At 39.8% G+C, this 25,421-nt stretch overlaps 1 protein-coding gene across 3 annotated transcripts in view; it reads right to left on the bottom strand.

The window, feature by feature from the left end:
- Positions 1-249: 249 nt before the first annotated feature.
- Positions 250-25,421, bottom strand: part of cpt1a2b (carnitine palmitoyltransferase 1A2b) — a 55,252-nt gene continuing 30,080 nt past the window's right edge. For all 3 annotated transcript variants that reach the window (XM_053676895.1, XM_053676889.1, XM_053676906.1), the window contains 6 exons: positions 6,716-6,880; positions 4,917-5,045; positions 4,427-4,582; positions 2,522-2,635; positions 2,315-2,407; positions 250-2,021 (listed from right to left, as the gene is read on the bottom strand). In XM_053676895.1, coding sequence (XP_053532870.1) covers positions 1,920-2,021; positions 2,315-2,407; positions 2,522-2,635; positions 4,427-4,582; positions 4,917-5,045; positions 6,716-6,880 — 759 coding nt within the window. In that variant the 3' untranslated portion in view covers positions 250-1,919. The remainder of the gene's footprint in view (positions 2,022-2,314; positions 2,408-2,521; positions 2,636-4,426; positions 4,583-4,916; positions 5,046-6,715; positions 6,881-25,421) is intronic.

The following is a 25,421-nucleotide window of genomic DNA, read 5'->3' as shown; positions in this document are numbered from 1 at the left end:
CACACACACAAAAACCCTTCAGCATTCCGAACATTAGCATGTTTATCGTGTCAGTATCAGTTGCTCACTACAGCTCCTGTCTCACACCTTACAGCTTTAGTTTGTCGACACAAATATTTAATTAAAATAAGTTTTTAAAAATTAATCTGTATGTCACGTGATCATGCCCAGACCTAACATGTGTACAGCTTCAACGCTTCAACCTGTTTGGAAAAATGTTTAAAAATAAATTAATAATAAACACACCTCTCAGATATTCAACAGTTTTATTTCTAGAATTTGGGATAAAGCTGAAACAGTCTGGGAATTAAATTTACACCACACACACACACACACACACACACACACACACACACACACACACACACACACACACAGATGATATAAATAAGAGACAGACAGTATGAACACCAGGAGGAGGACTCGGTTCCCGGGAGGAAGCTATTGCATTGCTTTGGCACTCAGAGAATCTGTGACTACAGAATGAAGTATTTTGCATTATTCAGCGCGTAATTGCATTTCTGCTGCATCAACACTGGCACAATAAAACATTTCCAACAGCAGCTTCATCAGTAACTTCAGTTCAATTCAGTGATTTAAAATCAGAACATTCCCATTTCAGTAAAATATCAAGATATAAAGAGTTCTAATCAGGTGTGGTGATGTGTAACAGAACAGAGTTAGATAAACAGAGAGAGAACGACTCTTCTGATCAGACTCGAGCCGAGAAATCTGCAGCTTTCATACATTCAAAAGCAGAGGAGACACGGACAGAACCACGTCTAGAGCAAAGGGTTTAAAAGTCATTCATCAATACTAACACCAGTCTTAAACACTTCTAACGTGTGTGTGTGTGTGTGTGTGTGTGTGTGTGTGTGTTTATAGTCATGGTGGGTTGTGATAGACAGGAAGCTCAAATCAAATTCAATATCTCTACAGTGAAACCCTTAAGTGATATAGTATAAATGATGAAAACACACACACACACACACGAACTGAGCACCACACTTCTGTGACGTGCAATACCAATGTAAACAGTGGGGGCGCTGTGTCTGTAATCACACGTGTACCATCCCAGGCGGTTTGAGTACGAGCACTGAGCAGAGTTCCTGTTACTGTCAGGAGTAGAAGCTTCTCACGCAGGCTTTTCAGTACCAGTCTTCTGGATCTTCTACACTGGATTTGAGAAGCAGCTGATGTCGACAGACAGGATGATGGTGAGAGGTTCTAAAGGACAGAGCTCAGTGTGTTTAGCGTGACTGCGTAGAAAATCGCAAAATATTACAGTTGAACTTGAACCCAAGTGAAGAACGCTCCTGGTTCACGCTCGGTATCTCACCTGCCTGTGTGTGGTTAATATCAGTACAAACAGATCAGATCAGATCAGATCAGATCTAAGGGGGCCTGTCATTGAGTGATCACCTGACTACCCTGTGTGAGAAAGAAATCAACCCCAGCCTTGCTCCTCACTTCATACCTTTCTGTGTGTGTGTGTGTGTGTGTGTGTGTGTGTGTGTGTATGTGTGCGTGTTTTTATGACCTGCTGATGGAGCTGTTGTGCTCGCTTGCACAAAAATCCAAAATAATCCACTTTAAAACATTAAAATGAGGAATGTGATGTGGAGCCGAAATGAAACTTTATACAGATGTGTTTTTAATCACTGAAGTCCAGGGGGCGGAGCTTAGAGCTGCTAGCATGTGTACACTAGCCTCCTCTGGATATATAAATATATATATGATCGTTTTCTCTGTGACTGATTCACTGCAAGCCTGAGACGAGACTTTCTCTCTCTCTCTCACACACACACACACACACACACACACACACACAGACAGGCACACACACACGCACACACGCACAGACACGCACAGACACGCACAGACACACACAGACACACATAGACAGACACACACACAGTTTATGGCTGTTGTTTCTCCACTGGTTTCTCAGAGTCTGAGCTGAACAGAGACATCAGGTCCTTTAAAGCTCGACTGATCTGAGAGCCAAACCTGCGCGAGTTCTGAAACACACACACACATACACACATACCATTAGAACAATCCACCACACAAACAACATCTGGTAAGCGGTGGTTCCCCTTCACCAACAGCGGGGACACATGAGGAGACAGACAGGGGTAAATGAGACACAGACAGGGGTAGTTAAGAGCCAGACAGGGGCAGATGAGGGACAGACAGGGGCAGATGAGGGACAGACAGAGGTAGTTAAGAGCCAGACAGGGGCAGATGAGGGACAGACAGGGGTAGTTAAGAGACTGTGTGAGTGTTGGTGAGATTTAACAGTTAAACTCACTGTGTGCGCGCAGGAGTTTTTACACGACACGTGGAAGTTGATCATGTTCTCACCAACAATGATGTAGGACACGCCGTAACCATCATCAGCCACCTACCAGAGTAACACACACACACACACAACTTAATTTCAATGCATGTGTGTGTTTGTGTGTGTGTGTGTGTGTGTGTGTGTGTGTGTGTGTGCGCGTGTGCTTGCGTTACTTACCGGGCCGAAGCCTCCACCCAGTGAGACGAATTCAGGATGATTAATCAGGTCAAAAAGCTCCAGCTGCTGCACCGGGGTCTGAGACGTGGAGAGACGCCAGGGTTCAGACAACACCTGTAACACACACACACACACACACACACCATGTCACCTCTCTCCTGATTGGATAACACAGCGTGTGGTCAGGTTGGATGAGATGCGCCGCTTCTTATTGGTCAGTTGCTCTGAAGGAGGAACCCGCTAAGAAACCTGAAAGAGCTCTGGTTATAGGAGACTCCATCTTACAGCACGAGAAATGATCTACACCTTTAGGAGCTCCAGCAGGTGTGTACTGGGAGCCAGCGTGCAGGACATAGCAGCTAATACAATTACGCTTTATTTATACAGAGCTTTTAACAGTGGACATTGTCCCAAAGAAGCTTTACAGAAATCTGGATGTGAAATCTAAATTTATCTCTAATGAGCAGCTGGAGATGACGGTGGTGAGGAAAAACTCCCTGAGACGATATGAGGAAGAAACCTCGAGAGGAACCGGACTCAGAAGGGAACCCGTCCTCATCTGGGGGACACCGGATAGTGCGATTATAAATAAATACTCCCTTCTATAAATGTGCTAATACTACATCTTCATCTGGGTCACATTGGATAGTGCGATTATAAATAATGTGATTTGATCAATCACAGAGACAGCGCTGGTTAAAGTGGTAAATGACCTTCTACTGGTCTCTGATCAGGGTTTGTGTCTCCTCGCTTGTGCGGTTTGACCTTAGGTTCCATTCTGACTGTGGTTCCTCTCGAGGTTTCTTCCTCATATCACATCAGGGACTTTTTCCTCACCACTGTTATTCACATATTAATTTCATTAGGGATAAATTTAAATAAAAAAATGACATCTGGCTTTTTGTAAAGATGATTATTTTATATAAATAAAATATAATTTAATTGACTTAATAAATGCTTTATTAAAGATGTGCAGTTTTTGATGTTTAATTAGAGATTCACAACAACCTTTTACGATCACACACAGATTTATTTTCCTCTAAAACAAAAAGCCAGTTTACTCAGACCAGTATATTTATAGAGTATTTAGCGTAAACATTTTTCTTGAAGCTGAACTAAACCCATTACATGGGGTTCAGAAACGTCTGACTGCCAGTGAAGGCGTTTACTATGGGAACGTTTCTGTGACTCTCCTCTACACTGATATGAAGAGAGAGTGTTATTACGGAATGCCTGTGTTTTCGTGTGACAGACCTATAACTCCGTGTGTGTTTACGTGCTCCGAGCATCGGAGGATGTTGAGGTCAGAACTGCAGTTCCTCCTTCAGTTTCTCAACCATTTTTCCACTGAGGTTTATATGGTGTTGAATAAAACCACTTCAGTTGTTCTTTAACATCCAGAACATTCATGAATGTAGAATTTCATTATTCAGTAAAAAAATTCAAGAGGAATTACATACATTATATAATGAGTCTTTATTGGTCACAGCACAGTGAAATTCTTCTCTTCGCATACTCCAGCATGTTAGGAAGTTAGGCTCAAAGCGGCGGGTCGGACATGAAACAGCAGAGAGGGTTAAAGGCCTCGCTCAGGGGCCCAACAGCGCCAGGTTGGCAGCACCGGGGCTTGAACCCTGACCTTCCGATCAGTAACCTAGAGTCTTAACCGCTAAACCACCCCTGCTTTTATGTGACTTATACACTTATACTGAGAAGTGAACTAGGAAATACAACACACACACACACACACACAAACACACACACCAAAATGAATGCCACATTATTCATTTAAAGTTAAAGATGAAGGAAAAGGAAGCTGTGGAACTGCAGGAAGGAAATAAAGCAGGAAAGAGATAAGGCAGGATTTCAGAGTGAACAATGCCAGATTTAAAGGCAAACATTCACCTTATTGAGAAACGGAGACTCGACCCCGAGGTATTTGGAGACCACATAGAGGCAGAAGAGATGTCTGTCAATGCCGGAACCCGTCATGGCCAATTTGTAGAGATTCTGATGATTTTCAGCAGCTTTACGCAGCAGAGAGACGCACTGTTCCCGCCTCTAACGAACACAAGCGCATCACCAGCGAGAAATTATTCATCATTTAACCTCAAAATAACTCACCATCACTGAAAATAACTCACCATCACTGAAAATAACTCACCATCACTGAAAATAACTCACTATCACTGAATCATACAGAATCTATGGAGGTAATAAGTCTAAATGAGAATGTGTTTATTAAATGTCAGATCAATAGCATGGAAATAAACAGTTCAGTAACAGGAGGATGTAAACCTACTGAATATTAACAGCTACTGGTGGAGTGTGTTCGCGTGGCGTGTGTTCGCGTGGCGTGTGTTCGCGTGGCGTGTGTTCGCGTGGCGTGTGTTACCTCTCCGGCCTCCAGAGCCAGAACAAATGCACAGCTCTCATTGGAACAGGAGCGAACGGTCTCAGTGCGGCCTTCTCTGAATAAACGTGTCATTGAAGCCTCATACGTCAGGCAGAAACCTCCTTGGTCCTGTGCGCACACACACACACACACACACATTTGAGCAATGATAAAGGGGTTGAAACAGCATGATTAATAGAGTGTGAGATCAGCTGGCAGTCCTCATGCTCTCGAACGCACACACTACCTCTGGGCCTCATTAATTAAACTGGACACGAGCACATTTCTGGCTGAATCGTTTGTACGAGTGTTTACACAAGAGAAATGTGGCTTTCCTGAAAATCCTGTAAACTTGGAAAACAACAAACGTTGATGTCCTGCTCGTGCTCCTGAGTGTGTTTACGTTTACACATAAGAAGAGTAACTCATGTAAACCTCGACATGATCAATTTCATTTAATCACTTCGGCATGTGGAGTCATGTGGGCCGGGAATTAAACCACTGACCCTACGATTAGTGGACAATCCGCTCTACCACCTGATCCACAGCCGCCACTTTAAACTGCTTAGAGATTAAAGAGTTTAAACTGTTTGTGTTTATTACATGTTTACAGAGTTTAGCCTTTATCCAGCGCCACTTCTACAAGAGCTTCATCTCGAGTCTCAATCAGAAACTCGTCCTCGTGCTGGTTCACTCGCTCAGAGACTCGAAGCTCCATCCAGAACACTCAGTGAAAACCAGTCACTTTATTTTATTGGCTTTAATTAAAGAACGTAAAAAAATAAAGAAAGTGAGTCGACACACAGCCTTAAATTAAGATGAATAAAATTAATCAGCGAGGAACAATATTAGTCAGTAGAATTGTTTAACAGAGAGTGTGAGGAACAGTGTGAGTGTTTATTCTTCCCGTGTGTACTACATTCAGCAGAGACAGGCAGATGTGTGTGTGTGTGTTTGTGTGTGTGTGTGTGTGTGTGTGTGTGTGTGTGCGCGCTTACTTTCCATTATATAAATAAACCTTAAACTAAATCCTTACGCATTTAGAAAATGTCAGCTACCCACAAAAGCAATATGTGTGTAGGTGTGTGTGAGAATAGAGTTTCCTGCGCGCACGCACGCACACACACATGCACGCATGCACACACACGCACGCACGCACGCACACACACACACACACACGCGCGCGTGCACACACACACAGTTGTGTGTATAGTATTTGTGTAGAAAGTGTCAAGATCTGAGATTCAGTCACAGATTCTGAGAGAAAATAAAATAAAAGTGAATGATGTCCCTGAAGAACATTTCAAATCAAGATCATGGGAAAGACCCCAAAGATCTGAGTTTCAGAAAGGTTTCCTGAGACGCAGCCCACAACACACAGCTCCTGAACCTCACTGAAGCTACAGTCAGCACTGTGTGTTTGTGGTCAGACGAGATAAACATCAAACTGCTGAGGTTTTCTACTGGAGTTAAAGTGCAAAAATACTTAGAAATGCACACAGGAAAGAGTTACTGCAGTTAATAAAGAAACCTGAGTCAGTGTTCATGTCCTCCCTCACACGCATCTCCTTAAAATAAAAATATTCATCATTTATAATAATAATAATAATAATAATAATAACAACAACAGCAATAATTCACTTTTATTGCTTTAGTTCATTCATAAGCAAGTGTGAAATTGCAAATATGAGCTATTACTTACTTCCACATTTAAAAAATAAGGTGGAGAAAGATGGCCTGTGTGTGTGTGTGTGTGTGTGTGTGTGTGTGTGTGTGTGTGTGTGTGTGTGTTTTATTACCCTATAATATGCCAGCTGCAATGATATCTGTATAAAAGCATCTGGGCTGATTTTCAGCTTTTTAATTCTGCCTTTTCCAAACTCTCTGAAGGGAAACACGTGACAGTCGACATCATCAGCCAAAGCTCGAGCCACATCCAGAGACACGTTCATCTGCTCCTGCAACTACACACACACACACACACACACACACACACACACACACACACATGCTGGATGAAAAGTGTGTAGTAAGTGTTTGATATGAGATTCAGTCACAGATTCTGAGAGATAAATTAAAAATAATCCCTGAAGAACATTTAAATTAAAAATCATGTAAAAAACATTGCAGCAACGCAGCCCACGACACACACACACACACTACACACACACACTCACACACACACACTACACACACACACAGCACAGACAGCGTCGCAGCCCATGACACAGCTCCTGAACTTCACTGCAGCTACAGTCAATGTCAAGTTTTTGTGGTCAGACGAGATAAACATCAGACTTTCTTTTACACAATCAGTATGGGAGAAAGAAACATGAAAATTCTGGACAAACTTAGTTACTATTTTCGATAATCTGGGCAAAAGGTCCATCATAAAGGATTATTAAATCTATTAGAAAATAAACAAAAATAATAATACACAGGAAACTTTAGAGTGTGAGTGACAAACTGATCAAAGCCAGCTTTATCGTCATTTTTAGCACACGGCATGAACACAGTTCCTTCAGGAGATTACCCTGCAACATGCAGTGCATGGACACTGACGAGGACTAAAAGACAACAGTGAATATGGACAATAATACAATAAGGTAAACAGAATCAGATAAATTGAACAAGTCACATGAACAGAGAACATATGAGCTGTGTGTTCACAGTTAGACGTGGCTGTTCTCATGTCCTTCGGGAAGAAACTGCTCCTGAGCCTGGAGGTTCTGGCCTGAATACTTCTTAGCGTCATTGTTGCTGACGAACCTCACAACTGTGGTATCATCTGCAAACTTCCTGATGCTATGCTTTGGTGTTTTGCAATGCAGTTATGAGTCAGCAGGGTGTATAATAGTGGACTCAGAACACAAACCTGTGGTGCACCGGTGCTCAGAGTGATTGGTTCGGAGGTCTGCGTGTTGATTTTCACAACCTGTGGTGTGTTACTCAGGAAGTCAAGTATCCGACTGCACATTGGTGTGCTCAGTGCAAGTGCAGACAGTTTTGCAATTAGAGTCTGTGGGATGAGTGTATTGAATGCTGAGCTGAAGTCAGTGAACGTATTCTAACATATGAATCTTTGTTTTCTAACTGTGAGAGGGCCAGATGAACTGTGACTGCATCATCTGTGGAGCGGTTATTTGATGTACACAGAGAGAGAAAAAGGACATTTAACACACGCTACTGGCTCCTACAACAAAACCAAGAGTCAACAAAGAGGCTATTGTAACTAGGAATCGTGAGGAGTTCTGTCGAGGTCTAGGCCTGCACATGCTTAATAGTAGCATCTGAGGACACTCTTTAGGTCAGATCACTTATTATTCACCTCTTGGGTGCAGTCGAATGATGTTACTGACACAAACTCCATACACGAGTACATTCACTGTCAGAACAAGTTACCTTTATCACTGCCAAGTTAACGTGTTCCTAAAGAGTTCACCAAACAAATAGCACACCAAGAAAGAACTAGAAACTACTGCAGCAGTACAGACCGTACAATCTGGAGCAGTAAAGACAATACGATCCGGAGCAGTAGAGACCGTACGACGAGGAGCAGTACAGACCGTACGACGAGGAGCAGTAGAGACCGTACGACGAGGAGCAGTACAGACCTACGATTGGCAGTGGTTACAATAACATCAAATGTATCAAAGTGAGTTTTATTCGTTTTAAGTGAATATTTAAAGTTTTCTAATGATCTATACATCCAGGAGGTTACAATAGATAAATTGTTGTGCATGGAGGAGTGTTGAAAATCCTTGACACCTGTCCAGAACCCGGTTAAACATTGCATGATCCTGTTACTCTCTCCAGGAGAGGATTAAAATATTAACTTCTTAGTGCAGATAATTTTAAAACCATTGATTTGGAGCAAGAAGTGTACTACTCAGTATTCTCAGGATACTGTGTTCAAATAAAACTATAGTGTCATCAGACAGTCAAGGTCATTTTATATTAAACATATTTAAACACAAACGCAGTCTATACCGAGTAATGACACACATGAACACAGCAGTGAGGAGAACCCTCAGAATTACTGTTGAGAGTGTTGAGATAGTGGCGCGGAGGCACGCAGCGGTCACTTCGGGTCCACTAATATGGTGCATGTTACATGTAGCCTGCACCAATTTGGATAAATTTTAAACAGATGTACATCAAAAGCACTAGTGTACATGTCTACCATCGCCAAATTCTGCAGAACACTGGAGAACAAAGTTCAGGATTAATGATTGATGGACTGCAGGAAGAGCTACGCAAACTCGGGCTGCTATGCGAACCAGGCCCTGGGACTGTGGTATCGCCTGATGTCGTTGGCTGGAAGAGAGGGAGCCGGAAACGGTTTGCAAGACAGCAAAAGCATGGAAAGCGAGACGGCATCCGTGCTAGGCTAAAGGCTAACCCTAGCCATCTGGCTCGACCATCCATTCTCCTCTCCAATGTTCCCTCTCCAGACAATGAACTGGATTTACTCAGACTACAGCTAACTACCCAGCGTGAAATCAGGGACTGCTGTGTTTTCATTTTTATGGAAACATGGTTCAACGTCAGAATTCCGGACGCAGCCATTCAGCTAGCCGGGTTAACCGCACATCACGATAGCAGGACTGTCCAGTAAAACTCGGGCGGTGGTCTGTGTGTTTACATAAACAACGAATGGTGCAGCAATGCCGTTGTGGTTTCAAGATACTGCTTGTAACTGGTGATGTTTATGACTGAAATGCCGTCGCATATGGTATAGTGTACATATAGTGAAAAGAAAGACAGCATGCATGTTGCAATAAAACCTGTTAAAGGAATCTAAAATCAATACTAGAACAGCGAGGTGGAAGAACTGCGCTGCACTAAGCCAAAACAGTGGCTTCAATCTGTGAGGCATTAACGGGGACGGAAGGAGACAGGAGAGATGTGGTGTCTCGGGATTATAACATTTTGCAAGACGAGTGTGACACCTTGTCTAAACATTTTGCTTCCGTGTGGGATCAAGTGATCCACACTTCTCCCTCTGAGGAAGATGTTATACATAAGCTGTCAAATGGAAGAATACCTCCCCTGAGTATTGGGCAAGTTAAGGCGAGACTCTGCAAAATGAATGCAGCGAAGGCTGCAGGTCCTGACCTTAAAGAAAGTTTCTGTTTCTAATAATGACAAGCCTTGGATGACCTGCACACTTAAAACCAGACTGAAAACACATCAATTTAGCCTCGCATTTACTGACTGAACACTGTGCTGCACTCTATTGATCTATATCATCTACTGATCTACATCATCTACTGATCTACATCATCTACTGATCTACATCATCTACAGATCTACATCATCTACTGATCTACATCATCTACAGATCTACATCATCTACTGATCTACATCATCTACATCATCTACAGATCTACATCATCTACAGATCTAAATCATCTACTGATCTACATCATCTACTGATCTACATCATCTACTGATCTACATCATCTTCTGATCTACATCATCTACATCATCTACTGATCTACATCATCTACTGATCTACATCTACAGATCTACATCATCTACATCATCTACTGATCTACATCTACAGATCTACATCATCTACTGATCTACATCATCTACTGATCTACATCATCTACATCATCTACTGATCTACATCATCTACTGATCTACATCATCTACATCATCTACTGATCTACATCATCTACAGATCTACATCATCTACTGATCTACATCATCTACTGATCTACATCATCTACATCATCTACTGATCTACATCATCTACAGATCTACATCATCTACTGATCTACATCATCTACAGATCTACATCATCTACATCATCTACAGATCTACATCATCTACTGATCTACACCATCTACAAATCTACATCGTCTACAGATCTACATCATCTACTGATCTACATCATCTACAGATCTACATCATATACTGATCTACATCATATACTGATCTACATCATCTACATCATCTACTGATCTACATCATCTACATCATCTACTGATCATCATCTACTGATCTACATCATCTACAGATCTACATCGTCTACATCATCTACTGATCATCATCTACTGATCTACATCATCTACATCATCTACTGATCTACATCATCTACTGATCTACTGATCTACATCATCTACTGATCTACATCATCTACATCATCTATAGATCCACATCATCTACTGATCTACATCATCTATTGATCTACATCTTCTACAGATCTACATCATCTACATCATCTACATCGTCTACTGACCTACATCGTCTAATGATCTACATCGTCTACAGATCTACATCATCTACTGATCTACATCATCTACTGATCTACATCATCTACATCATCTACATCGTCTACTGACCTACATCGTCTAATGATCTACATCATCTACAGATCTACATCATCTACAGATCTACATCATCTACTGATCTACATCATCTACATCATCTATAGATCTACTGAGCTACATCATCTACTGATCTACATCATCTACAGATCTACATCATCTACTGATCTACATCATCTACAGATCTACATCATCTACTGATCTACATCATCTACATCATCTACAGATCTACATCATCTACTGATCTACATCATCTACAGATCTACTGATCTACATCATCTACAGATCTACTGATCTACATCATCTAAAGATCTACTGATCTACATCATCTACATCATCTACTGATCTACATCATCTACAGATCTACATCGTCTACATCATCTACATCGTCTACTGACCTACATCGTCTAATGATCTACATCGTTTACAGATCTACATTGTCTACAGATCTACATCATCTACATCATCTACTGATCTACATCATCTACGGATCTACATCATCTACATCATCTACTGATCTACATCATCTACTGATCTACATCATCTACTGATCTACATCATCTTCTGATCTACATCATCTACTGATCTACATCATCTACATCATCTACTGATCTACATCATCTACATCATCTACTGATCTACATCATCTACTGATCTACATCATCTACTGATCTACAGATCTAAATCATCTACTGATCTACATCATCTACAGATCTACAACATCTACATCATCTACATCATCTACTGTACTACATCATCTACACCATCTACAGAGCTACATCATCTACTGATCTAAATCATCTACTGATCTACATCATCTACAGATCCACATCATCTACTGATCTACATCATCTACATCATCTACTGATCTACATCATCTACTGATCTACATCATCTACTGATCTACAGATCTAAATCATCTACTGATCTACATCATCTACAGATCTACAACATCTACATCATCTACATCATCTACATCATCTACTGTACTACATCATCTACACCATCTACAGAGCTACATCATCTACTGATCTAAATCATCTACTGATCTACATCATCTACAGATCCACATCATCTACTGATCTACATCATCTACATCATCTACTGATCTACATCATCTACTGATCTACATCATCTACATCATCTACAGATCTACATCATCTACTGATCTACATCATCTACAGATCTACATCATCTACTGATCTACATCATCTACAGATCTACATCATCTACTGATCTACATCATCTTCTGATCTACATCATCTACTGATCTACATCATCTACATCATCTACTGATCTACATCATCTACAGATCTACATCATCTACATCATCTACTGATCTACATCATCTACATCATCTACAGATCTACATCATCTACTGATCTACATCATCTACTGATCTACAGATCTAAATCATCTACTGATCTACATCATCTACAGATCTACAACATCTACATCATCTACATCATCTACTGTACTACATCATCTACACCATCTACAGAGCTACATCATCTACTGATCTAAATCATCTACTGATCTACATCATCTACAGATCCACATCATCTACTGATCTACATCATCTACATCATCTACTGATCTACATCATCTACTGATCTACATCATCTACATCATCTACAGATCTACATCATCTACTGATCTACATCATCTACAGATCTACATCATCTACAGATCTACATCATCTACATCATCTACAGATCTACATCATCTACTGATCTACATCATCTACTGATCTACACCATCTACAGATCTACATCGTCTACAGATCTACATCATCTACTGATCTACATCATCTACAGATCTACATCATATACTGATCTACATCATATACTGATCTACATCATATACTGATCTACATCATCTACACCATCTACTGATCTACATCATCTACATCATCTACTGATCATCATCTACTGATCTACATCATCTACAGATCTACATCATCTACAGATCTACATCGTCTACATCATCTACTGATCTACATCATCTACTTATCTAAATCATCTACTGATCTACATCATCTACTGATCTACATCGTCTACATCATCTACAGATCCACATCATCTACTGATCTACATCATCTACTGATCTACAGATCTACATCATCTACTGATCTACATCATCTACTGATCTGCATCATCTACTGATCTACATCATCTACATCATCTACTGATCCACATCATCTACTGATCTACAGATCTACATCATCTACTGATCTACATCATCTACAGATCTACATCATCTACTGATCTACATCATCTACAGATCTACATCATCATCTACTGATCTACATCATCTACTGATCTACATCATCTACATCATCTATAGATCCACATCATCTACTGATCTAGATCATCTATTGATCTACATCTTCTACAGATCTACATCGTCTACATCATCTACATCGTCTACTGACCTACATCGTCTAATGATCTACATCGTCTACAGATCTACATCATCTACTGATCTACATCATCTACTGATCTACATCATCTACTGATCTACTGATCTAAATCATCTACTGATCTACATCATCTACAGATCTACATCATCTACAGATCTACATCATCTACTGATCTACATCATCTACATCATCTACTGATCTACATCATCTACTGATCTACATCATCTACAGATCTACATCATCTACTGATCTACATCATCTACAGATCTACATCATCTACTGATCTACATCATCTACAGATCTACTGATCTACATCATCTACAGATCTACTGATCTACATAATCTACATCATCTACTGATCTACATCATCTACTGATCTACATCATCTACTGATCTACATCATCTACAGATCTACATCGTCTACATCATCTACATCGTCTACTGACCTACATCGTCTAATGATCTACATCGTTTACAGATCTACATCATCTACTGATCTACATCATCTACATCATCGTTTACAGATCTACATCATCTACTGATCTACATCATCTACATCATCTACTGATCTACATCATCTACGGATCTACATCATCTACATCATCTACAGATCTACATCATCTACTGATCTACATCATCTACTGATCTACATCATCTACAGATCTACATCGTCTACATCATCTACATCGTCTACTGACCTACATCGTCTAATGATCTACATCGTTTACAGATCTACATTGTCTACATCATCTACATCATCTACTGATCTACATCATCTACTGATCTACATCATCTACATCATCTACTGATCTAAATCATCTACTGATCTACATCATCTAATGATCTACATCGTTTACAGATCTACATTGTCTACATCATCTACATCATCTACTGATCTACATCATCTACTGATCTACATCATCTACATCATCTACTGATCTAAATCATCTACTGATCTACATCATCTACAGATCTACATCATCTACTGATCTACATCATCTACTGATCTACATCATCTACATCATCTACTGATCTAAATCATCTACTGATCTACATCATCTACATCATCTACAGATCTAAATCATCTACTGATCTACATCATCTACAGATCTACATCATTTACAGATCTACATCATCTACTGATCTACATCATCTACTGATCTACATCATCTACATCATCTACAGATCTACATCATCTACTGATCTACATCATCTACAGATCTACATCATCTACATCATCTACTGATCTACATCATCTACTGATCTACATCATCTACATCATCTACTGATCTAAATCATCTACTGATCTACATCATCTACATCATCTACATCATCTACAGATCTAAATCATCTACTGATCTACATCATCTACAGATCTACATCATCTACAGATCTACATCATCTACTGATCTACATCATCTACTGATCCACATCATCTACTGATCTACATCATCTACATCATCTACAGATCTACATCATCTACTGATCTACATCATCTACAGATCTACATCATCTACTGATCTACATCATCTACTGATCTACATCATCTACATCATCTACTGATCTAAATCATCTACTGATCTACATCATCTACATCATCTACAGATCTAAATCATCTACTGATCTACATCATCTACAGATCTACATCATCTACAGATCTACATCATCTACTGATCTACATCATCTACTGATCCACATCATCTACTGATCTACATCATCTACATCATCTACAGATCTACATCATCTACTGATCTACATCATCTACTGATCTAAATCATCTACTGATCTACATCATCTACATCATCTACATCATCTACATCATCTACTGATCTACATCATCTACAGATCTACATCATCTACTGATCTACATCATCTACTGATCTACATCATCTACAGATCTACATCATCTACTGATCTACATCATCTACAGATCTACATCATCTACTGATCTACATCATCTACATCATCTACAGATCTACATCATCTACTGATCTACATCATCTACAGATCTACATCGTCTACAGATCTACATCGTCTACATCATCTACTGATCTACATCATCTACAGATCTACATCATCTACAGATCTACATCATCTACATCATCTACAGATCTACATCATCTACTGATCTACATCATCTACAGATCTACATCATCTACTGATCTACATCATCTACAGATCTACATCATCTACTGATCTACATCATCTACATCATCTACAGATCTACATCATCTACTGATCTACATCGTCTACAGATCTACATCGTCTACAGATCTACATCGTCTACATCATCTACATCATCTACAGATCTACATCATCTACAGATCTACATCATCTACATCATCTACAGATCTACATCATCTACTGATCTACATCATCTACTGATCTACATCATCTACATCATCTACTGATCTACATCATCTACAGATCTACATCATCTACATCATCTACAGATCTACATCGTCTACAGATCTACATCATCTACATCATCTACAGATCTACATCATCTACAGATCTACATCATCTACATCATCTACAGATCTACATCATCTACAGATCTACATCATCTACTGATCTACATCATCTACTGATCTACATCATCTACATCATCTACAGATCTACATCATCTACAGATCTAAATCATCTACTGATCTACATCATCTACAGATCTACATCATCTACAGATCTACATCATCTACATCATCTACTGATCTACATCATCTACATCATCTACTGATCTACATCATCTACATCATCTACTGATCTACATCATCTACTGATCTACATCATCTTCTGATCTACATCATCTACAGATCTACATCATCTACTGATCTACATCATCTACAGATCTACATCATCTACATCATCTACTGATCTACATCATCTACTGATCTACATCATCTACAGATTTACATCATCTACATCATCTACAGATCTACATCATCTACTGATCTACATCATCTACAGATCTACATCATCTACATCATCTACTGATCTAAATCATCTACTGATCTACATCATCTAATGATCTACATCGTTTACAGATCTACATTGTCTACATCATCTACATCATCTACTGATCTACATCATCTACTGATCTACATCATCTACATCATCTACTGATCTAAATCATCTACTGATCTACATCATCTACAGATCTACATCATCTACTGATCTACATCATCTACTGATCTACATCATCTACATCATCTACTGATCTAAATCATCTACTGATCTACATCATCTACATCATCTACAGATCTAAATCATCTACTGATCTACATCATCTACAGATCTACATCATCTACTGATCTACATCATCTACTGATCTACATCATCTACATCATCTACAGATCTACATCATCTACTGATCTACATCATCTACAGATCTACATCATCTACATCATCTACTGATCTACATCATCTACTGATCTACATCATCTACATCATCTACTGATCTAAATCATCTACTGATCTACATCATCTACATCATCTACAGATCTAAATCATCTACTGATCTACATCATCTACAGATCTACATCATCTACAGATCTACATCATCTACTGATCTACATCATCTACTGATCTACATCATCTACTGATCCACATCATCTACTGATCTACATCATCTACATCATCTACAGATCTACATCATCTACTGATCTACATCATCTACAGATCTACATCATCTACTGATCTACATCATCTACTGATCTACATCATCTACATCATCTACTGATCTAAATCATCTACTGATCTACATCATCTACATCATCTACAGATCTAAATCATCTACTGATCTACATCATCTACAGATCTACATCATCTACAGATCTACATCATCTACTGATCTACATCATCTACTGATCCACATCATCTACTGATCTACATCATCTACATCATCTACAGATCTACATCATCTACTGATCTACATCATCTACTGATCTAAATCATCTACTGATCTACATCATCTACATCATCTACATCATCTACTGATCTACATCATCTACAGATCTACATCATCTACTGATCTACATCATCTACTGATCTACATCATCTACAGATCTACATCATCTACAGATCTACATCATCTACTGATCTACATCATCTACATCATCTACAGATCTACATCATCTACTGATCTACATCATCTACAGATCTACATCGTCTACAGATCTACATCGTCTACATCATCTACATCATCTACAGATCTACATCATCTACTGATCTACATCATCTACAGATCTACATCATCTACAGATCTACATCATCTACATCATCTACAGATCTACATCATCTACTGATCTACATCATCTACAGATCTACATCATCTACTGATCTACATCATCTACAGATCTACATCATCTACTGATCTACATCATCTACATCATCTACAGATCTACATCATCTACTGATCTACATCGTCTACAGATCTACATCGTCTACAGATCTACATCGTCTACATCATCTACATCATCTACAGATCTACATCATCTACAGATCTACATCATCTACATCATCTACAGATCTACATCATCTACTGATCTACATCATCTACTGATCTACATCATCTACATCATCTACTGATCTACATCATCTACAGATCTACATCATCTACATCATCTACAGATCTACATCGTCTACAGATCTACATCATCTACATCATCTACAGATCTACATCATCTACAGATCTACATCATCTACATCATCTACAGATCTACATCATCTACAGATCTACATCATCTACATCATCTACAGATCTACATCATCTACAGATCTAAATCATCTACTGATCTACATCATCTACAGATCTACATCATCTACAGATCTACATCATCTACATCATCTACTGATCTACATCATCTACATCATCTACTGATCTACATCATCTACATCATCTACTGATCTACATCATCTACTGATCTACATCATCTTCTGATCTACATCATCTACAGATCTACATCATCTACTGATCTACATCATCTACAGATCTACATCATCTACATCATCTACTGATCTACATCATCTACTGATCTACATCATCTACAGATTTACATCATCTACATCATCTACAGATCTACATCATCTACTGATCTACATCATCTACAGATCTACATCATCTACATCATCTACTGATCTACATCATCTACTGATCTACTGATCTACATCATCTACATCATCTACAGATCTACATCATCTACTGATCTACATCATCTACAGATCTACATCATCTACTGATCTAAATCATCTACTGATCTACATCATCTACTGTACTACATCATCTACATCATCTACTGATCTACATCATCTACAGATCTACATCATCTACAGATCTACATCATCTACTGATCTAAATCATCTACTGATCTACATCATCTACTGTACTACATCATCTACATCATCTACTGATCTACATCATCTACAGATCTACATCATCTACTGATCTAAATCATCTACTGATCTACATGATCTACTGATCTACATCATCTACTGTACTACATCATCTACATCATCTACTGATCTACATCATCTTCAGATCTACATCATCTACTGATCTAAATCATCTACTGATCTAAATCATCTACTGATCTACATCATCTACTGATCTACATCATCTACTGATCTACATCATCTTCTGATCTACATCATCTACAGATCTACATCATCTACTGATCTACATCATCTACATCATCTACTGATCTAAATCATCTTCTGATCTACATCATCTACTGATCTACATCATCTACAGATCTACATCATCATCTACTGATCTACATCATCTACTGATCTACATCATCTACATCAGGGATCTCAAACTCAATTTACCTGGGGGCCGCTGGAGGTAGAGTATGGGTGAGGCTGGGCCGCATCAAGTATTCCACAAAAAAGGATTTAAAGTATTCCAAAAACAGTACAACCGATTCAATCTTCTTAATCTTTAGTAATAAATATTCAGAACATACAGAACATGAACGGTTCTTCAGAACATAGGTTTCTCTTACTTCCTCCTACTCCTTGCTGCCAGAGACTTGGCAGCGCTTCCTCTTACACAGCTGAGCCACATTTGGCTTGAGGGAGGAAGCAACTGAGACCCTCAGTATGGCTCGAAGATGCTCATCTGTAAGTCTGGACCTGAACTTTGATTTATTAAAGTTCACAGTGGAGAAGAGCTTTTCGCACAGATAGGTGCTCCAAAAAAGGCACTTGATTCGCTTGAACATCTTGGAAAGCTCAGGGAACGTGGGGGGCAATTCTCTCATAAATTGTCCAAGCTTGTCTGTTTTTCCACTCACCTCCCTGAACTTGGCTTTGAGTTCAGAACTGCACTGCAGGTCAATTAGCTCCAACTGAACCACAGGGGGCGCATCTTCCACATCGAAGGAGAAGGGGTCAGCAAAAATTTGAAACGTGGCTCTGTGTGTCTTGAAGTCTGCAAACCTGTGATCAAATTCTTCCTGTAGCTTTAGAATGGTATCAGCATACTTCTCACCACTGAATGGTGTGCCTGAATCCATGAGCGCCTTGCATGCTGGGAAATGGCAGAGGTTTGTCTGAGAAAGCTGGGCTTTCCATAACACAAGTTTTGTGGAGAATGCTCTGACACTGTCATATGCAACACTGACAAGCTGGCCCTGGGCTTGTAACTTCTTGTTCAGTACATTCAGCTCCTGTGTGATGCCAACAAGAAAAGCTAAGTCCATTAGCCATTTGGGATCACTTAGTACAGGAACAGCCATCCCATCCTTATCCATGAAGGCTTTCACTTCTGCTCTCAACTCAAAAAACCTCTTCAAGACATCCCCCCTGCTAAGCCAACATACCTCGGTGAAGTAGAGCACATCCTCATATGCTGACTCAATTTCCTCCAAAAAGGTGCGGAACTGCCGGTGCTTTAAGCCCCTGGATCTGATATGGTTGATGCATTTCACAACGTCAGACATCACATTGTCAAACTTAAGGCATTTGCTGCAAAGGGCCTGCTGATGAATAATGCAGTGCAAAGCAATGGCCTCTTCCACACCCAAACTCTTCCAGTTTTCTTTGAACAAGTGCCACCAGTCTATTTCTCCTCCCTGTCATTGATGGCGCTCCGTCGGTTGTTATTCCAGCAAAACTCTTCCATAGTAAGCCGGCATCCACAATGGCATCACACAGCTGGTGGAATATCTCCTGACCGGTGGTCTGGCCATGCATTGGAATTATTGTGAGCAAATCCTCCATCACTTCAAAATTGTCATCAACACCACGGACATATATTGCGAGCTGCGCAGTGTCAGTGACGTCTGTGCTCTCATCAAGAGCGACTGAGTATGAATGGAAATGTTTAGCTTTCTCACGCAGTTGATCGTAAATGTTATCCGACAGGTCAGAAATGCGCTCTGCCACTGTGTTGGCTGAAAGGCTGATGTTGCTAAACTGACCTTTCTTTTCCAGACAGACTATACTTGCAGCCTGTAACATGCACTGTTTGATGAACTCGCCGTCTTTGAATGGTTTTCCTGCCTTAGCAATCATCTCACTCACCACGTAGCTAGCTTCGACTGCTGCATCACACTCTTTGCTTGCTTTCTTGAAAAAATCTGGTTGCCTCAGTAGACATGTTTTAAGTTTGGCGACCCGGTCCTCTCTCTCATCTCCCTGGTATTTTGCATACTCCTCAGCATGTCTAGTTGAGTAATGACGTCTGATGTTATACTCCTTGTGCACCGCAACTTTATCTGTGCGTATTAGACACGTCGGAATGCCCCTGTGCGCTACAAAAAAATATTCCGTTTCCAACGTCTCCTGAAATTGTCTGCGCTCATCGCCAACCTTTCTCTTCACGGCAGGTTTTGAAAAAGACATGACTGGGTGACAAAAAAAACAACGTATTTGCACTGGGTAACACTCCCAAAACACGTTTCAAGTGACCAACGTTGATAATTCGTGTTGTTGTCACGAGCCTGAGCTATGGTAGCCCACAAGTGTTAAAAAATATAAAACGCCCAGGGCAATGACTCACGCAGGTGCATGTGAGAAAAAGTTAGTGGGGGTGGGCCGCACTAACAACAAGCTTTGATTTCAAGTAGGGGGCCACAAAATATCGTTCGGCGGGCCGCAATTGGCCCCCGGGCCGCGAGTCTGAGACCCCTGATCTACATCATCTACTGATCTACATCATCTACTGATCTACATCATCTACTGATCTCAGCTCTATAACTTATCTCCTGCTCATTTTAATGCATTTTTCTCATTTTTATTTCTTGTTCTCATATTTTTTAATACCTTGTATTTTCTTTATCATTTTTATGTAAAGCACTGTGAATTACCTTTGTGTATGAAATGTGCTATATAAATAAACTTGCCTTGCCTGACTGCATTAATCCTTGGGTCTTAAAGCCCTGTCATGAAGAACTGGCACCTGTGTTATGTGAGATCTTTAACACATGCATTCACCATAACATTTTTCCAAAACAGGAGGCTATGGTCAAAGATGTACCTAAAAAAGCAAAGCCCAGTTTTCCAGCAGATTACTTTTCCAGAACCTTCAAACTAACTGTTCCTCAGTGGTGGAATGAACTTCCAACCTCAATCCGGACCACAGAATCTTTCACCACCCTGTGTGTTTACTGTCCTGTGTGTTTACTGTCCTGTGTTTACTGTCCTGTGTGTTTACTGTCCTGTGTGTTTACTGTCCTGTGTATTTATTGTCCTGTGTTTACTGTCCTGTGTATTTATTGTCCTGTGTTTACTGTCCTGTGTGTTTACTGTCCTGTGTGTTTACTGTCCTGTGTGTTTACTGTCCTGTGTTTACTGTCCTCTGTGTTTATTGTCCTGTGTGTTTACTGTCCTGTGTGTTTACTGTCCTGTGTGTTTATTGTCCTGTGTTTACTGTCCTGTGTTTACTGTCCTCTGTGTTTATTGTCCTGTGTGTTTACTGTCCTCTGTGTTTATTGTCCTGTGTGTTTACTGTCCTGTGTGTTTACTGTCCTGTGTGTTTACTGTCCTGTGTTTACTGTCCTGTGTTTACTGTCCTCTGTGTTTATTGTCCTGTGTGTTTACTGTCCTGTGTGTTTACTGTCCTGTGTGTTTACTGTCCTGTGTTTATTGTCCTCTGTGTTTATTGTCCTGTGTGTTTACTGTCCTGTGTGTTTACTGTCCTGTGTGTTTACTGTCCTGTGTTTACTGTCCTGTGTGTTTACTGTCCTGTGTATTTATTGTCCTGTGTTTACTGTCCTGTGTGTTTATTGTCCTGTGTGTTTACTGTCCTGTGTATTTATTGTCCTGTGTTTACTGTCCTGTGTGTTTATTGTCCTGTGTGTTTACTGTCCTCTGTGTTTATTGTCCTGTGTGTTTACTGTCCTGTGTGTTTATTGTCCTGTGTTTACTGTCCTGTGTGTTTACTGTCCTGTGTGTTTACTGTCCTGTGTTTACTGTCCTCTGTGTTTATTGTCCTGTGTGTTTACTGTCCTCTGTGTTTATTGTCCTGTGTGTTTACTGTCCTGTGTGTTTACTGTCCTGTGTGTTTACTGTCCTGTGTTTATTGTCCTCTGTGTTTATTGTCCTGTGTGTTTACTGTCCTGTGTGTTTACTGTCCTGTGTGTTTACTGTCCTGTGTTTACTGTCCTGTGTGTTTACTGTCCTGTGTATTTATTGTCCTGTGTTTACTGTCCTGTGTGTTTATTGTCCTGTGTGTTTACTGTCCTGTGTTTACTGTCCTGTGTGTTTACTGTCCTGTGTTTACTGTCCTGTGTGTTTACTGTCCTGTGTATTTATTGTCCTGTGTGTTTACTGTCCTGTGTGTTTACTGTCCTGTGTGTTTATTGTCCTGTGTGTTTACTGTCCTGTGTTTACTGTCCTGTGTGTTTACTGTCCTGTGTATTTATTGTCCTGTGTTTACTGTCCTGTGTGTTTACTGTCCTGTGTGTTTACTGTCCTGTGTTTACTGTCCTGTGTGTTTACTGTCCTGTGTGTTTACTGTCCTGTGTGTTTACTGTCCTGTGTATTTATTGTCCTGTGTTTACTGTCCTGTGTGTTTACTGTCCTGTGTGTTTATTGTCCTGTGTTTATTGTCCTGTGTGTTTACTGTCCTGTGTTTACTGTCCTGTGTGTTTACTGTCCTGTGTATTTATTGTCCTGTGTTTACTGTCCTCTGTGTTTACTGTCCTGTGTGTTTACTGTCCTGTGTATTTATTGTCCTGTGTGTTTACTGTCCTGTGTGTTTACTGTCCTGTGTTTACTGTCCTCTGTGTTTATTGTCCTGTGTGTTTACTGTCCTGTGTGTTTACTGTCCTGTGTGTTTATTGTCCTGTGTGTTTATTGTCCTGTGTTTACTGTCCTGTGTGTTTACTGTCCTGTGTGTTTACTGTCCTGTGTTTACTGTCCTCTGTGTTTATTGTCCTGTGTGTTTACTGTCCTCTGTGTTTATTGTCCTGTGTGTTTACTGTCCTGTGTGTTTACTGTCCTGTGTGTTTACTGTCCTGTGTTTATTGTCCTCTGTGTTTATTGTCCTGTGTGTTTACTGTCCTGTGTGTTTACTGTCCTGTGTGTTTACTGTCCTGTATGTTTACTGTCCTGTGTGTTTACTGTCCTGTGTGTTTACTGTCCTGTGTTTACTGTCCTGTGTATTTATTGTCCTGTGTTTACTGTCCTGTGTGTTTATTGTCCTGTGTTTACTGTCCTCTGTGTTTACTGTCCTGTGTGTTTACTGTCCTGTGTTTACTGTCCTCTGTGTTTATTGTACTGTGTGTTTACTGTCCTGTATGTTTACTGTCCTGTGTGTTTACTGTCCTGTGTGTTTACTGTCCTGTGTATTTATTGTCCTGTGTTTATTGTCCTGTGTGTTTACTGTCCTGTGTGTTTACTGTCCTGTGTATTTATTGTCCTGTGTGTTTACTGTCCTGTGTGTTTACTGTCCTGTGTGTTTACTGTCCTGTGTTTATTGTCCTGTGTTTACTGTCCTGTGTGTTTACTGTCCTGTGTGTTTACTATCCTGTGTGTTTACTGTCCTGTGTTTATTGTCCTGTGTTTACTGTCCTGTGTGTTTACTATCCTGTGTGTTTACTGTCCTGTGTTTATTGTTTTGCACTCGTCTCACATGAGTATCTGCACTGTATGTAGTCTTGTGTACTGTTACGTGTTGCACCATGGTCCTGAAGAAACCTCATTTCATCCACAAACACACTCTCTTAACTGAAACTCAGTCAGGACTGAAGCAGAAAAAGAACATCACAGATGTTAAATGGCTGATAACTGGCTAGAACGCGGAAAAAAATCATTCCATTATGACGTCCTGTTCTCCTACAGAGGAACATAAACAGAGAGAGAAACTCATGAGTGGGAACACTTCATTCAGATGAACTACGGAGCCCTAAAGACACGCGTTAGTGTTTCACACACGAATTATACACAGCCACAGGAGGCTCGAGTAAACGTGTACTGTGACTTATTTTAAAACTCTGGGGTCATTTTATATCAGTATTGTTTAACTTCAAAGATGAAAACCTGCCATTTATTCTCCGTTCTTTATTCTTGTAAAATAAAGAAAACCTGAAAGAACAAAAGCAAATGAACATCAATGTAAAAAAAAAAAAAAAAAAAGACTACACAAAGAAATAGTCTGGATTTTAAAAAAGAGGAGAAACAGATTCTGGTAAAGCATAGAAAAATAATAAATAAATAAATAATATTACACTCTAAAAATGGAAATATTGACTTGTTTTGAAATCTAAATTGCAAGTGACATAAAATAGATTATTATTATTA

The sequence above is a fragment of the Ictalurus punctatus genome, chromosome 2 (genome assembly GCF_001660625.3).
Source record: "Ictalurus punctatus breed USDA103 chromosome 2, Coco_2.0, whole genome shotgun sequence".
NCBI classification, from domain to species: Eukaryota; Metazoa; Chordata; class Actinopteri; order Siluriformes; family Ictaluridae; genus Ictalurus; species Ictalurus punctatus.
This window is presented reverse-complemented; position numbering and strand designations above follow the sequence as displayed.